The 14950-nt window shown below is 39.6% G+C and overlaps 1 protein-coding gene across 1 annotated transcript in view; it reads right to left on the bottom strand.

Moving 5' to 3' along the window:
- Window positions 1-14267, bottom strand: part of LOC103458919 (fibroblast growth factor receptor-like 1) — a 44154-nt gene extending 29887 nt beyond the window's left edge. The window contains exons 1-2 of the mRNA XM_008400053.2: window positions 13939-14267; window positions 13124-13213 (exon numbers count right to left, since the gene is read on the bottom strand). Coding sequence (XP_008398275.1) covers window positions 13124-13208 — 85 coding nt within the window. The 5' untranslated portion in view covers window positions 13209-13213; window positions 13939-14267. The remainder of the gene's footprint in view (window positions 1-13123; window positions 13214-13938) is intronic.
- Between the last annotated feature and the right edge of the window lie 683 nt (window positions 14268-14950).

Here is a 14950-nt window from a genome sequence, read left to right as displayed (position 1 = left end):
ATGGATGGATGGATGGATGGATGGATGGATGGATGGATGGATGGATGGATGGATGGATGGATGGATGGATGGATGGATGGATGGATGGATGGATGCTGATGTGTTAAGAGATTAAATATTTCCTTAACTGTAAAACCGAAACCAAAGTATAACTTCACACATAACTTCAGTATTGAGCACAAGATGCTCAATATTTCTCATTTCAATTTTTGTGACATTTGTGTTGGTATTATTACAAGTTTATTCTGTTAATCTTAATGTTTTATTCATGTATTATTACAACTTTATTGTCGTGTGACTATCCTATTACAACAACTTCATTCTGATAATATTAACACTTTACTCTTGAATTACTACAACTTTATTCTGATAACACTTTAATCTTTGATTATTATGACTTTATCTTCGTAGTATTACGACTTTGTGTTATTCTTGTCTTATTACGACTTTAGTCTGGTTGTTAACATTTTATTCTCGAATTATTTTGTGTTGATATTCTGATCTATAGAAACCAAGGAAATGAATTAGTGAAAGAAAAATCCAGGTTTTCAAAAAACGAAGCCTTCAAAAGTCAGTTGGACATCGAGAATCGACTAATCGCCCATCAGGACAGGAACTTTTCACTGACGATGACTCCGGAGATCAGGAGAAAACTCTGGAGAACGTTTCACACCGGCGCCATTGTCGACAAGGTCTTTTCAGGCTGCAGCAGTGACAGACTGAGATGTAGCAGGACTGTTTTGGCAGAATGAAGCAATTCAGACAGAGACAGGAGGAGAGGAGTCAGGGAGGAAAAGAAAGAGCCAGAGACAAGACGGAGGGCAGAACGGGGGGAGAGACGAGGCGAGACAGGCGAAGGTGGGGGGAGGAACTGGGAAAAGCTCCCACTGACAGCAATGGGGCCTCTTAACAATCCAGGAATATTGTCTGAAATCAATCTGTCATCATGGAGCTGTTGAGCCTGTCGTTATGGTGTGCTACTCGCCCTTTCACAGCGACAATTTGTTCAGTGCTCTCCGGTCCGCGTTGGCGGAGGTCACGGCCCGCGATCCGTCTGTCTGCTCAACTACTGTCCGGCCAGATTGTACAGTCCTTAAATCTAGACGTCCAGCAGAGGAGGAACCAGCTGATGGACAGAACAGAAGCGCTGCTGGAACCCAGCGATCCAATCACTGGAAAATATTAGTCTGCAGCAAAGCAAATAACTCTACCAGTCCGCACCTAAAGTCCGCAGCCCCGCAAAAAACTGGATTCATCTTCTGAAATCTCCTTCAACAAACAGCTTGTTTACATACTCCAGTCTGTGCAGACGGACTGTCGGAAATTCCTTGCATAATGCATCATGCATGACTGAAAATAAACCAAACAATAAGAGCCAATTGAACAAATACTCATTTATGAAAGAAACGCATGGATCGGCTCTGCATGCACGCAGTCTGCACACTGACCCCAGCCGTCCAAACTCCTGTGCATGGTGAGGAAATCATATCAGTTTCAGAGAGTGATGCAAAGTTTCAGTCTGGTATTTCAGTAGCTCCGCTGTAAAATATGACGGATTACACCCCGGAATGGTTTTTCCTTCCTTACCTCTATTCATTTTGTATTTCTCCACTTTTGCAGGAGCACTTCAGATGGAATCAATACTTATTAAATGGAACACATTATGACAAATTCACATTTTGCACGGTTTAATTTGGATTTCTACTCCATCTAAAAACAACTCAAGCGCTTAAAAAAAAAACACCCATTGTTTTTTGGCAACAAGTTAATGTATTTTGTTGTCTGGAAAATTAGTCTTTTCAAAAACCGCCTGATTTTTAAGTTATATTCAAAAGGCGCAGCATCCTTGCCTAGCAACCCCAGTTAAGTGCAGCCCCGTTACATAGCAACGCAAGCGGAGCCCCAGCACATTTGATCAACTGGTTTTACCGCCGTATTCAAAAGACAAGCGTTTTTATGCTGACTTTAACATCCAGACACAACTTCCTGCATCACAGTTGTTTGTGCAGGAGACTCCACTTCTGCTGTTCAAAGATGGAAAAGCAGAAGTATACAAAGCTATATCAGCCATTTTCACAGGCGAGTGTAAACATTGAGTTAAGGGGCATGGCCAACAAGAAGCCCTGAAACAGCTCATTCTGAACGGAGCTAAGAAAGATCTACAAAAGCAGGAAGAGGAAAATAGCTCAGGGTATTCTGGGTAAATACAACCAAAACAAACACTTTTGAGTGTAACGCCAGAGGTAGAAATGGCTTGTGGTCTTTTACCAGCTACAAAAGATAAATCCTACAATCGCTAAAATGCTAAAATCTGACGTCACTCCATTCTTGTTTACATTTCGTGAAGGTGTAAGTTGCGCTCAGTGTCTTCTTCAGAGGTTTTTGTGTCATTTGCTGATGATGCAGCGCCACCACAGGCGAGAGGGGGAACTGTTTTTGAAAGAGTTTGATTTGTTTGACACAGTGGAGTGTGAAAGGGAATCGCACCAGCTGAAAATGTAACAAATGTTGCAATTTGTCCCAATCAAACTGAAACTACCAGACTATTAGGGTGAAAACATCCTTAATGAGAAACAAAATGGAGGATCTAGAGCCACAGAGCCATGCGGGGTCTCACAGGATTCAGTGGGAGGAAAACTGAGAGGATGTGGGACGGGGGGTCGGAGGCTCATTCAGAGCTCGTTATCCCCTGGCTCGACTTTCTTCAAGCCCAGCCAGCCATCGCTGTTGCCACCACCATAACATTCAATCAACCTTTTAACTCCCAAACGGGAGCGCCGGTTGGTGTGTGAGGGTTTTGTCAAGGCTCCGGAGAAAGGCAACAGACGAAGAAAAGAGACAAAACTTTCATAAGCCTGTGAAAAAGCGAGGCGCCGTCGTCTGAATGCCGAACGGAAGCAAAACAATGAGGGGTCTGATGGCGCGCAGACAAACAGAGACAGAAACTTCATCCTCAACTGATATCCAACAGGTCCATCCAGGCAGCCCGATTGGACTTCTGATAAGTCTGCAGCGCGAGTTCAGCAGGCTGCGGCAGGTTTTCCTCACACTGGAGGAGCTGCCGCAGTTTAAATCAGCTTTTATTCACCAAGATTACAACAACAAGTCCTGAACGTGTCCGAACCTGCTCAGTCCGATCCGCAGTCAGGGTCATTATCGCATGAAAGAAGCAAAGACTTTTTCACATTATGAAGTCAAAAACAACAGAAAAAGTCAACAACTGTTTAAAAGCTGTGTTTAACTATATTAATATACATAATCTGTATCAAGATTCGCATGGAGCACCTTTCATCAGGCATCTAAACAAACAAGATTCTGTATATTTATTTATTTAGCAAATTAATTACATCTAGTCAAGTATTATGTTCACAATCATGTCTTATTTCTGGCAATTTAATGAAGATTGCAACATTGTAAGACTATTCCTACAGAGTACAAAGCAAGTTTTCTGAAAAAGAAGATACGTTTCTGAAAGTTATCTAAGACAGAAAGGGTTTATCTTTGATCAGAGGTTTACCGCTGTCTCAGGAGTTTATAAAAAAAATTTTGCCTCCAAAAACAAAACAAGAATATGGGAGAAGAAAAAAAACTGAAAACGTTCAATATTTCCAAACCATTTTTGATTTCACACCGGAAAAAACACTATAGATGCTTTATCGTCCAGTTTACGATGTTCAAATATAAAAGAAAACGTTGTCACTATTATCATCATGAGCAGTAAATAGCTCTCATGTGACATCAACTTTGTAACTGACAGCCATCTTGGTAGGTACAGAACCTGTCATGACAGATGCTATGGCATTGCTATGACAACAGTAAAAAAAGCCGCAAGCTCAGAGCTAGCTCTCGTTTCATTTCTAACTTATAAATATTTAAACTGTTACTCGACTGAAATGTTTGAGTACTTTACACACCTCTGTGTGACACTAAGATAACCAGGTGTGATATAGTTGCAGAACTAGCTAAATTAGCTTAGCTAATGTAGCTTTTATCTGCAAGCTACTACATGTATTACATCTGCCAGTCACCAGAGCCTTGATATTCATGTGAAGAGTTTGTACGTTGGTTACAAAGCTTTTCTCCTGCACATTGGTCAAGACAAAGGCACCGCAAAGCCTGCCGTTTTGGCGCTAGCCTACCAAAATGGCACGGATCACATCCGGTTCAGACTAGTGGGAACTATGTATCCACTTCCACAAACTTAACGTGACTAATAAATACTGATCAGTGGAGATGAAGCCTTCTGGTGTGGATTGAGCCCACATTAACAAAGGTTTTTAGGTTCCTGTAGCACATGAGAAGCCTCATGATCTGAATCATAAGTTAGAGAGCTTAAATATACAGAAAAAGCAAACAGTTTTCCTGCGGAGGGATTAACGGGAGCATAAGTTGGAATCTGATCATTCCACAGTGACCGAGTGAACAGCTGTGGAGGAGGGAGGAGCGAGTGGGTGGGAAGCGTCTCCAAAAAAATGGGAGAAATGAGACAAACGCATCCCACTGTGGGTCTGACATGTTACTGAAAAGGCCACTTGTAAGGTCCAACCAGAACCGACGCTCTTTAACACCAAGCAGCTGTCAATTAACCACAATCTGGTATTCATAGGTCTGCTAAATGGAGCGAGTCGGGCTTGAGAAAGGCTCAAAGTCAATTATCATCTGAATGGTAATGGCTGCGAAGCGTTCCTGGAGGTTAGCGGGAGCAAACGGGAATTTTATTTAACAGAACGTGATTCCATTCAGCCGGGCAGGAAGAGTGTGTGTGGTCTGAAAACACGCCCAGAGGCAACTACCCAAACAAGCTAATGAGTCTCCCCCCACCCCTACCTACACACATAAACAAAGATATGCATGGAGTTTCTTAAAAAAAAAGTCATCCAGCTGAGAGCAAAAACTGCAGACAGCAACATGTTGAAATTCCACATGAATGTTAATTGAAGAGCTCGTTAAACGTGGTGAACGAGGAGAGAGAGCCGCTCTCTGGGACTTTATGACCCAGCTAAAGCAAACACACACACTGACCTCCATTATGACTACTGATCTTTTCCTTTCTGTCCCCTCACTGGGGTGAAGTCTGACACATTCCTCGCTCCAAATGTTTCCTCTGCACTGACAGAGCGTTGAAAGATGGCAACATGGGTTGTTGCAGCTGCGGGAACGTTATTCCAGAAGGATCGGAGCGTGAGGAATATTATTTCCACCTGGTTAGGAGGAGAGGGAGGTGGAATGAGAGCCTACTGAGGTTTTTTTTACAGGACGTCTCTTTCTTCTCACTTTTCTCAGGCTAATTTCAGCAGGCTTAAATGGGACCATTATGCAATATTCATATTTTGCACTTCCATTTCAGTCTAAACTGTTCCTAAAAACTTCCCAAGCTCTTAAAAAAAACACCAGCTGTTTTTTGGCAATAACTTAATGTTTTTGGGGGGTTTTTGTGTCTGGAAAATGAACCCTTTTAAAACCTTCTGAATATTAAGTCACAAATCAGTAGGAACTGCCCGTTACCTAGCAACCCCAGCTGAGCTCCAGAACGTTTGGTCGGTTGGTTTTATGCGCGGTACAATGGCTGCTGCAAAAGACGAGTGTTTTTTCTTATTGTCTTTCCACCCAGAAACAACTTGCTCTACCAATGTGTAATGTATAATTGCACATCTGTTAGCAGCCATTTTCACGTGTGAGTGTAAACACTGACCTGGTGGGTGTGGCTAGCAGCAGCTTATTTGCTTATTCTAAAAAAGGAGCTAAAAGCAGGCATAACGGTTTAAAGGTGTAAAAAGGTGTAGAAATCTACTGGTCCGAATCCAGTAGATTCGGACCAAAGCTGCAACATTTGTTACATTTTTATCGGTTGTGAATCGTTTTCACACTGAACTGTGGCCAAACAATCTAAACTAAAAACCTGCTCCCCTCCTTGTCTGTGGTGGCGCTGCACCAAGAACCAAGAGCTGAAGGAAATGACAGAAACCTCTAAAGAAGACACGAGTCTTCAGAAAATGTAAAAATGGAGGAGTGGCGTCTCACTGTAGGATTTCTTTTTTGACTTTGGAAAAAGACGACGAGTCATTTCTCCTGCTGGCGCTAGACTCTTGCGTTTGTTTTGTTGTATTTACCCAGAATGCTCTACGCCAGGGGTGCTCAATACGTCGATCGCGATCGACCGGTCGATCGCGGAAAGGTTTTGAGTCGATCTCGGCAGCAGGTGACAAACTGAAGCCGCCAGGACGCTGAGTCCAGCACTTCCTCCTCTGAAGGCTTATCAAAAATATTTACTAAGATCCTGAACGTTTGTAGCTTCATTAAAAAAAGAATAATTATAAAAAGTCAAGGAAGCATGTTAAAATTAATAATCTCAGTAATTTTGCAGAATTGCGCAACAAGGTGTTGCGCAATTCAGTGCGTTTCGGTTCCTTAACAAAAAAAAGAAAAAGAAAAAAAAAAAGCGACTCAAAGACCGACTGAGGAGCAGAGCAGGAGTTTAAATTAGCTACTCAACCACCGCTGTGTTCATGGGAGGCTTATTAATAATCGAGAAATAAATATCAAGCCTGGAAACCTGATATGTAACGGACTGAATGTCATGTTTTTAATATAATCTTTGCTCGGCTTAAGCGCAGGTGGTTGCCACGGCAACAGGTGTGCTTAAATGACAAAAAGAAAGAGAGAGAGGGGGAGGGGGTGGATAAAGAGGGTAGGAGTGGTTTTGAGTTGATCGTCTTTTCGGGTTGTTTTACCTTTTTTTACCTTTGCTGTAGCTCATCACACCTGCTGCAGTTTCTGAGCGTTCAATAAACGACACACTTGGACTAATTACCTCGTTCGTTTGTGAGCATAAGTCACAACATCAAATAGGACAAATATATTTCATTAAGTTTTAACAAATTCTACCACGATAAATAATTATGTGAAATTAAATTAATTATATCCCGACTTCAGAAGATTTGCCTTTACCTTTACTGGGCTCTTTGGTTCCTCTATCAGTTTGTAGTTTCTCATATTTCAGTCATCAAACCAAAGTTCAGATCTACCATGACTGACTGACACCTGCTGGCATCAGGTTTGCAACCAGCTTCTGACTGAGAAACCAGTAACCAGCTCCCAGTGTCAGAATGTCACTGAGGAAGGAACTGCATTAGGTTCTCTGTCACTTTATTATTTCTGCTATAACTGAAGTATATTCACATATAAAATAAGTCAATAGAGTTTAATTTGCTATTTTTATGTCTTTGTGTCATGAGGTAGATCTCAGGCGGCTGGTGAGAGAAAAAGTAGATCTTGGTCTCAAAAAGTTTGGGCACCCCTGCTCTACGCTGTAGCCCACTTCCTGCTTTTGGAGTGGTCTCTGTTCGCATTCAAACTGCACTGGAGTTCACTTCCAAGGTTTGTAGGTGGACCAGAGTTTGATTCTCTGGTTTGCATTAAAGCTTGATTACTCATTCGGACCTTTCCAAACAAACTGGAATGAGCCAAACAAACGGCTCATTATCTAAGAATGATTTTGTGAAAAAAATGCAATGAACACACTTTGTCCTATTCTAACTTGTCCCAGGAAGCAAAATTGGACACTTTTGATCAAATTGGCATCTTGCTCATTCTCCCTCAATAGTTCTTCTCACGCACACATGCCCTCCTCTCCGTCCGCTAATTGATGGTAAATACAAGGATCAGAAGTTGCTTAAATTAATTACTGCTGCTTTGTCCAACGTGGGGGACCAGCACACACAATAATCCAGCCATTGTTCTCAGGGAGTATGGAGCCGAGAGAGGCTGGGTGGGAGTAAAGGTCAGTCATGCCTTGTTTTAACGACAGCACATTAACTTAACCCACTTCCTCTGGCTTAACGCTGGTAATAAACCAGAGGAAACACAGCAGAGAGCAGGAGAACAGATTGAGTTGTGTTGTAGAAGGGAGGCAGGAAAGTTTGGTGGAAGGCATAGAGACTTCAAAATCAGAGCCTGATAAAACAAAAGGAGCTAATTTTTGGTTTTGTTTCGGAATCTCTAAGCTGCTAGAAGAAGAAATAAAATCACTTTGTATATTTAATAGAGCCTCCACCGTCTTACTCTTCATGAGCTCTTTAAAAAATAAGAGGTCTTCTGGGCTTATTGTTGCAGAGAAACAGCCTCATTATGCTGAAAGGAAATGGAAAACTGCAAGCAAGCCAAACAGCTCTGAGATTTTAGAGGCCCTGGCACCGCGTTTATCTCACTGTACCTGATTGTTGGGTGATGTAACTGCCTATAAAATGTAAGCTTTCCACAAACGAGTTTTCAGGGCTCCAACTCTCACAGAAAACAACAAAGAACCGAGGACAACAAAAGCGCCGCCCTGTTTGTGAGTAATTCATTAGTTACCTGGACCTGGTGGAAAACAGGCTGTCTCCATACGTCCAGCCAAATGCATTCTGGGAGTTTATTTTTATAGCGATGAAAAAGGAGAGCAACACCAAACGTAACTTAGAGAAACTAATAAATAGGTGTTAGTAAGTCTGCTGTTGTTCGGGCTGATTGCTCTTTGGGCGATTTGGCTGAAAAAGCTCCAATGTTTTCATACTAGATACAATTTTAATCAGCTGTTTTTCTTGTTTTCTTTGTAAAAAATAAATTCTGAATGACTGAAAATATTTTCAGTCATTCATTCCTGAATACCCTGTGTAACAGGGTATTAGGGCCAGCCTTAATTATCAGAAGACAGTCATAATATTAGAAAAAGATGCAATTTTACCTTAAAAAAATACAAGAAAAAAAGTAGTTTAAATGAAGAAAATGTTTGGTAAATAGGATCTTTTTTTATTTTATTTACAGAATTTGAACAAAGTGAAACTTAAACTACCACATTTCAGCAGTTATGGGCAGAAATTTTAACAAAGTGGTTTTTTTTAATTTAAATACAAAATGTACATATATTTTAGCAGATTTTAGCTTAATTACTGCTCTGAGTGTGTTGTTATTTCAGCAAATGGTGTTTTTTTGAGTCTCTAAGCTCTAAGATTAATTGATTACCAAATTAGTTGACGATTATTTCAATAATCGATTAATCATGATTTGTCAGAATAATTGTTTAAGCACAAATATTTACAAATATTTGTTCTCATCTAAATACAAGTGTAGCTTAATTACTACTCCAACTGTGTTGTTCTTGGGATTTTTTCAAGTCTGTATGCTCCAGTTAACGATTAATCAATTACCAAATTAGTTGACAATTATTTCAATTGTTGATTAATCATGATTAATTAAATTAATAATTTAATAAATAGATAAATTATGTGTGTAATCAAAGTGTTTGAAGGTGTCATTCTAGTTAATAAATACTGTTTTGGTCACCTTCACGGAGACATGCCTACTGTATCCTTTTGTTATTCTAAATATATGTTTAGGCTGCATTCTTCACTGAGTGGAGCCCACCAGTCCCTGAGACTGTCACCACATTACTGGTTCTGCTGGGATGCATCACTGGCCACCTTCTCCAGCTGCATGAAGGGGGCGGGGGAAATTAGGGTGGCCAATCCCAGAGCTGCAACAGTAAAAAGGGAGAGGGGCCCAGTGTGTGTGTGTGTGTGCGTGTGTGTGTGTGTGTGTGTGTGTGTGTGTGTGTGTGTGTGTGTGTGTGTGTGTGTGTGTGTGTGTGTGTGTGTTGGGACTCCCTGTGGTATGAGGGCAGGGCTCTTGTGTCAGATGTCTCCTGATGACTGACAGCAACAGGCCTGAGTCCTACCAGGTACCAATACACTCAGCTATCAGCAGAAAAACAACATTTCTGGAGGTTTCTATGGTCTCACACGCAGGGTGTTCTTTATACACTGCAAAAACACAAAATCTTACCAAGTAATTTTGGTCTACTTTTTAATGAAAATGTATTGGCAAACTTGAAATAAGACAAAACTAACTTATAAGTAATTTACAGGAGGAATACGTGAAATTTTTTAAATCCATAATTCTTTAATATTGATGAAAAACTACTAGTTCCACTGGTAGATTATTTTATTTATGACATTGGAAAAATGTTTTGTTAAAAGTGAAATAATTTGTCAGTGGACATAGCGCTTTTTCATAAATTAAGGAATTATTTACTTACAACAACCTACTTACAAGTTACTTATAAAGTTATTTTTTTTCTAATCTCACGTCTAAAAAGATATTTGTACTAAAACTAGACCAAAAATACTTGGTAAGAGTTGGAGTTTTTGCAGTGCGGATGCTTTTTATACAACGCAAAAACTGTTGTTTTTTTGCTCCTGAGATCCAGGAGCTCATTTTGAGTCAATATTCCATGGTTATGGTTCCAGTATGTTATAAATGAAATGATCTGCCAGTGTAACTTGTACTTTTTTCATTAATATTAAGGGATTATTTACTTAAAACAAGCTCCTACATCTTGCTGAAAAGTTACTTCTAAGTTAGTTTTTCCTTACTTCAAGTGTACTAAGATATCTGCACTAGAAACTAGACTAAAATAGTTGGTAAGATTTTGTGTTTTTGCAGTGTAAATTCAGTCAGGTCTGTCAGAGATGTTCTCATACACTGTTAAGATTTTTATGGTGACGGTTTTACAGCTTCCCTTGCCTCTCCTTCACTATAAAGTTTGCAGTCCAGCTGTTGCTTTGGGACTGCAACACAGAACTCTGTGTATCATTTGGCTCTTCTGGAGGAACTGTCACATATTTACGGTTTATAACTTATCATGTGCTAACCACATCTCCGCCTCGTGTGCATCTGTTTCAGCATCTGCAGCCGCTTCCAGAAAACAGCAGGCTGCCCTACTAAACTGCTCCATCCGCCGTGTCACCGGCTTTTCCGACATATGTTCATCTGTAAACATGGAAAATTGCCGGTGTAATCTGATTTGGAGTTGTTTACTTTTGATTCAGTTGTGCCGTGCAAGCCCGGCTGCCAGGCTGTGAATAAGGCATTGTCTGCAGACAATCTCCAATCTCTGCTGCAAGTCCACCACATGCAGGTACTGCACCTACCAGGCATCTCTTCAGTTAATGCCGACACACTGAGGCTGTAGGGAGCATGCGCCAGGTAGTGATCAAAGTTATCAATTAATGAGTTAATCTAAAGCTTATTGATTTTATCGACTGACTAGCGATTAATTGATGAGCGGCCATTTTCTTAAAAACCTGACTTTTCTCTTGTATCAATACGGCCGACCATTTTTTCATAGCCCAAATGCTGAATTTAAAAACTGTAAATACACAAAATCTTACCAAGCATTTTGTCTAGTTTCTTGTACATTTAAAATAAAAAACTAACTTATAAGTAACTTTTCACCAAGATATGCGAGCTTGTTTTAAGTTAATAATTCACTATTGACGAATGTGTACTAGTTCCACTGGCAGACTGTTTGACTTATAATTGACTTACAGTGAGATAAATGTCTTGTTAAGTGAAATAATCTGTCAACTAATACTTTTTCATCAATATTAAGGAATTATTGACCTAAAACAAGATCTTATATCTTCCTGAAGTTACTTGTAAGTTTGTTTTCTCTTATTTCAAATGTATAAAAAATTAGACCAGAAATACTGAGTAATATTTTGTTTTTGCAGTAAAAACAAACATATTTTTACATTTCGTGTCAGCTGTATTAAATACTGACTGAATAAACAGTTAAACTGTAGCTTTCTCACATTATTAAGCTTATAGTAAGTTTTATAGTAAAATAAAAGATGAAAAGAATAAAATATGTTGAACACAAAAAGATTAACAGACAGATGTTCATACAGATGTAGTCTGTTGTTGCTCTTTAAGGAATGTTAAAACTTCGCTCCATTAAAGGCATTAACTCACAACAGCCCTACCGTGCTTACTGGCGCCATGTTTCCCCCACCATCATGTTATAAATTACCCTCCTCTCCGCATCAATTTCATAGCACATCAGTAATTTTTGAATGAGAAGCTGAAGTCGCTATTAAGGTGACAACTCAAGGAGCTCACTGAATAGTTACATTTAAAAACAGAACCGAATAAAGTGCCTTTTCAACAAACACTGAACTCTGTTCTCTACGCTATAGCGCAGCTTACGTGCAGTGACTAGTGCGCATGCGCATTTAGAAGTCCACATTTAGAGGTGCTGTCAGTTCAGCGTACGCGTAAAGATACGACAAAAATAAGTCAATAAATTGTTTTAAATGATAACTAGACGAATCTACATACTTTGTTGTGCAGGTTCTAGCTGCATCTGCCGTGAAATACATAACACGCCAGTATAAAACTCGCCTCCCTGCTCCTTGATGATGGTCTGACTAGCTAGCCGCTAACTCCGGATCTCTTACAGTTACAAAGTGTATGACGAACTAACTTCTACGTCATGATGTTTTGTGCTACAAATATGACGAACTGGCAGAACCATAGACATTAATAGAACCATAGACATGAATACGTATTAATGTCTATGGGCAGAACAACGGCCGCCATCTTTGTTCTTTATCAAACGGCTCCGATTCAGAGTTACCAGAGGTGCCCCCTGCTGGACGGCGGCCAAATTACAAAACCAAGAGAAAGTAAGCCGATATTTAATTAATAAATTAGAACTCATTTTAATAAAATAAATCATTAGTGGACAATTAATACTAAGTAGATTAAACGTTTCCTTCCGTAGTGCCAGAAATTTGGTTTTCCTGTCATCAGGAGGGCATTTTCAGCCTTGACTCATGCCAGAGAGGTTAGTCGCTCACAAAGCAACAGTTTGACAGTGGCACCATGAAACAGTTGGACCGGAGAGTTAAAGTCTGCTCTGTGTTTCAGAGTAAAGCCGCCTGATGTGAAGCAGCATGTCTGCAGCCTTCGCAGGGCTGGACTCTGTTCTTTCACCCGGGAAGCTGATGGATGGTGTTTGTTTAGTTACGCTGCAGTTAAGCTCAGGTCAGGGCCAAGCCAGGGCCCCCTCTCCCTCCCTCCGTCCATGTTGACTTTGGGCTCTGCTTAGAATTTTTATTTTTTGTTTATTTATGTCTTTTAAACTCTTGAACTTTTTCCGTCCCTGGCTGCTCAGGGGGGAGAAAGCACAAGCGAAACTTTCTTCACACTGACAGGAAACCAGTCAGTGAAGCTGCTTAATGACGAGGACGTTAGCAACTTGCTTTTAAAAACATTCAGAACATTTGTGAGTCAGCCCCCTTACCTCTCACACAGTCGGTCAGCAACATGGCCTCAAAGATGAGCAGCACAATCTTCATGACATCCATACTGTCCAAACACAGATTCATAGTCCCTAAAGCAGGAAAAAACACACGAGCAGCTCTGAGATTGATAATCTTGGTGAAAGATATGATTAAAAAAGAACTATTAGCTCTTATGCAATGATTACACTGCAAAAACACAAGCTCTTACCAAGTATTTTTGTCTAGACTTAAGTGAAAATACCTTTGTACATGTAAAATAAGACAAAACTAGCATATAAGTACATTTTCAGCATGATATGAATTTATTTTAAGTCAATCATTTCCTAATGTTGATTTAAAAAGTATAGCTCTCCTGGCACATTATCACACTTATAACCAGGCATTTTTTACATGTTATAAGTGAAATAATCTTGCAGTGGAACTAGTACTTTTTCATAAATATTAGAGAATAATTGAACTCCTATGTATTGCTGAAAAGTTATTTGTAAGTTAGTTTTGTTGTAAGTCAATGGTAACTATATTTGCACTAAATAAGGTCAGAAATACTTGGTAAGATTTTGCGTTTAAGCAGTATATTCCATTTATTAAAAATAATGACAATTCTACCAGCATGTATAAACATGTTCATGCCACTAATATACACTCTTTGATTGTTTGTGTCTTCAACTGACATCATGATTACAAAAACAGCACAAATGAACCAGAATTTCATTTTAAAATAACAAATATAAAGTGTTGCATGAATATTTCAGATGTATCCTGCAACATTATGGGGGTTTTCATGTATTTACGTTTTTCTGGCAATATTACATACCTCGTTAGTTAGTGTAGGAGGTCAGCCTTGCAGCAGTCCCCTGACAGAAACTCTTTCAGCTAAACTTCGCGTTGAGTCCATGAATAAAGCTGACAGCGGTCCGCTGTCCCCTAACAGCGCAGCATGGCTGCCTGCGGCGGGTTAATAACGGACTGTCAGGCGGAAGGTTGGAAAACGGCGACAAAACCCAGTAAACACAGCCCGAAAAAGCGTGATAGCTGAGAGGAAAACCAGCGCTAGTTCGGTCCGTTGTACAGTCCACACTTCTCCTGGACAGACTGACTGTTGTGGAGTTCAGGGAGCGAAGACTTGTTGACTCTCCCACAGTTTCAGCTGCGGGCCAATCACAGCCCGCAGTCTGGCCAATCACAGTCCGTAAAACCGTCCAACCGTACGTCAACGTCGCCGCCATATTGGGAGTGGCAGTTTTGTTGCAATGCATAAAGCTTTATTTAATTAAAATTTAAAAGTTTTACATCTATTAATTAACTAAGATGGGTAGTAACTATCTACATTTACTTGAGTAGATCTTCGGGGAAACAATACCTTAAAGAGTAATTTTTTAGTTTTTACAATTCTTCACTTTTACTTGAGTAATTTTATTATTACTTTTACTTGAGTAATATTTCTGGATACGCTACCCACTTTGAGTAGTCATTGAATGAACAACCAAAAATTCACCACACAATACATACCTGCAGTTTTTGTTAAAGTTTCATAAGCTTTATATTGAAAGAACCTGATTTGAAAAAAAATATTAGTAGTTTTTGCCTAATTTTATTGTTTTATAACTATTTATATGAATTATTTTCATTTTGGTCTTTAAAATACCAAAATTTTAAATATTAAATGACAGAAATTTTGATCAGTTGCTAAATGTTATCAACTGATCAGTTATTAAATGTTTCTTTTAAAGTCATTTTTGGGATCATTGTGTTTACTTAGTTTMCAATTTTTCATGTAAATATAATTCATAAAAAATGCTGAGCATAAACAGTAGTATTTTTATTAT

This window comes from Poecilia reticulata, linkage group LG22, assembly GCF_000633615.1.
Source record: "Poecilia reticulata strain Guanapo linkage group LG22, Guppy_female_1.0+MT, whole genome shotgun sequence".
Taxonomy (NCBI): domain Eukaryota; kingdom Metazoa; phylum Chordata; class Actinopteri; order Cyprinodontiformes; family Poeciliidae; genus Poecilia; species Poecilia reticulata.
This window is presented reverse-complemented; position numbering and strand designations above follow the sequence as displayed.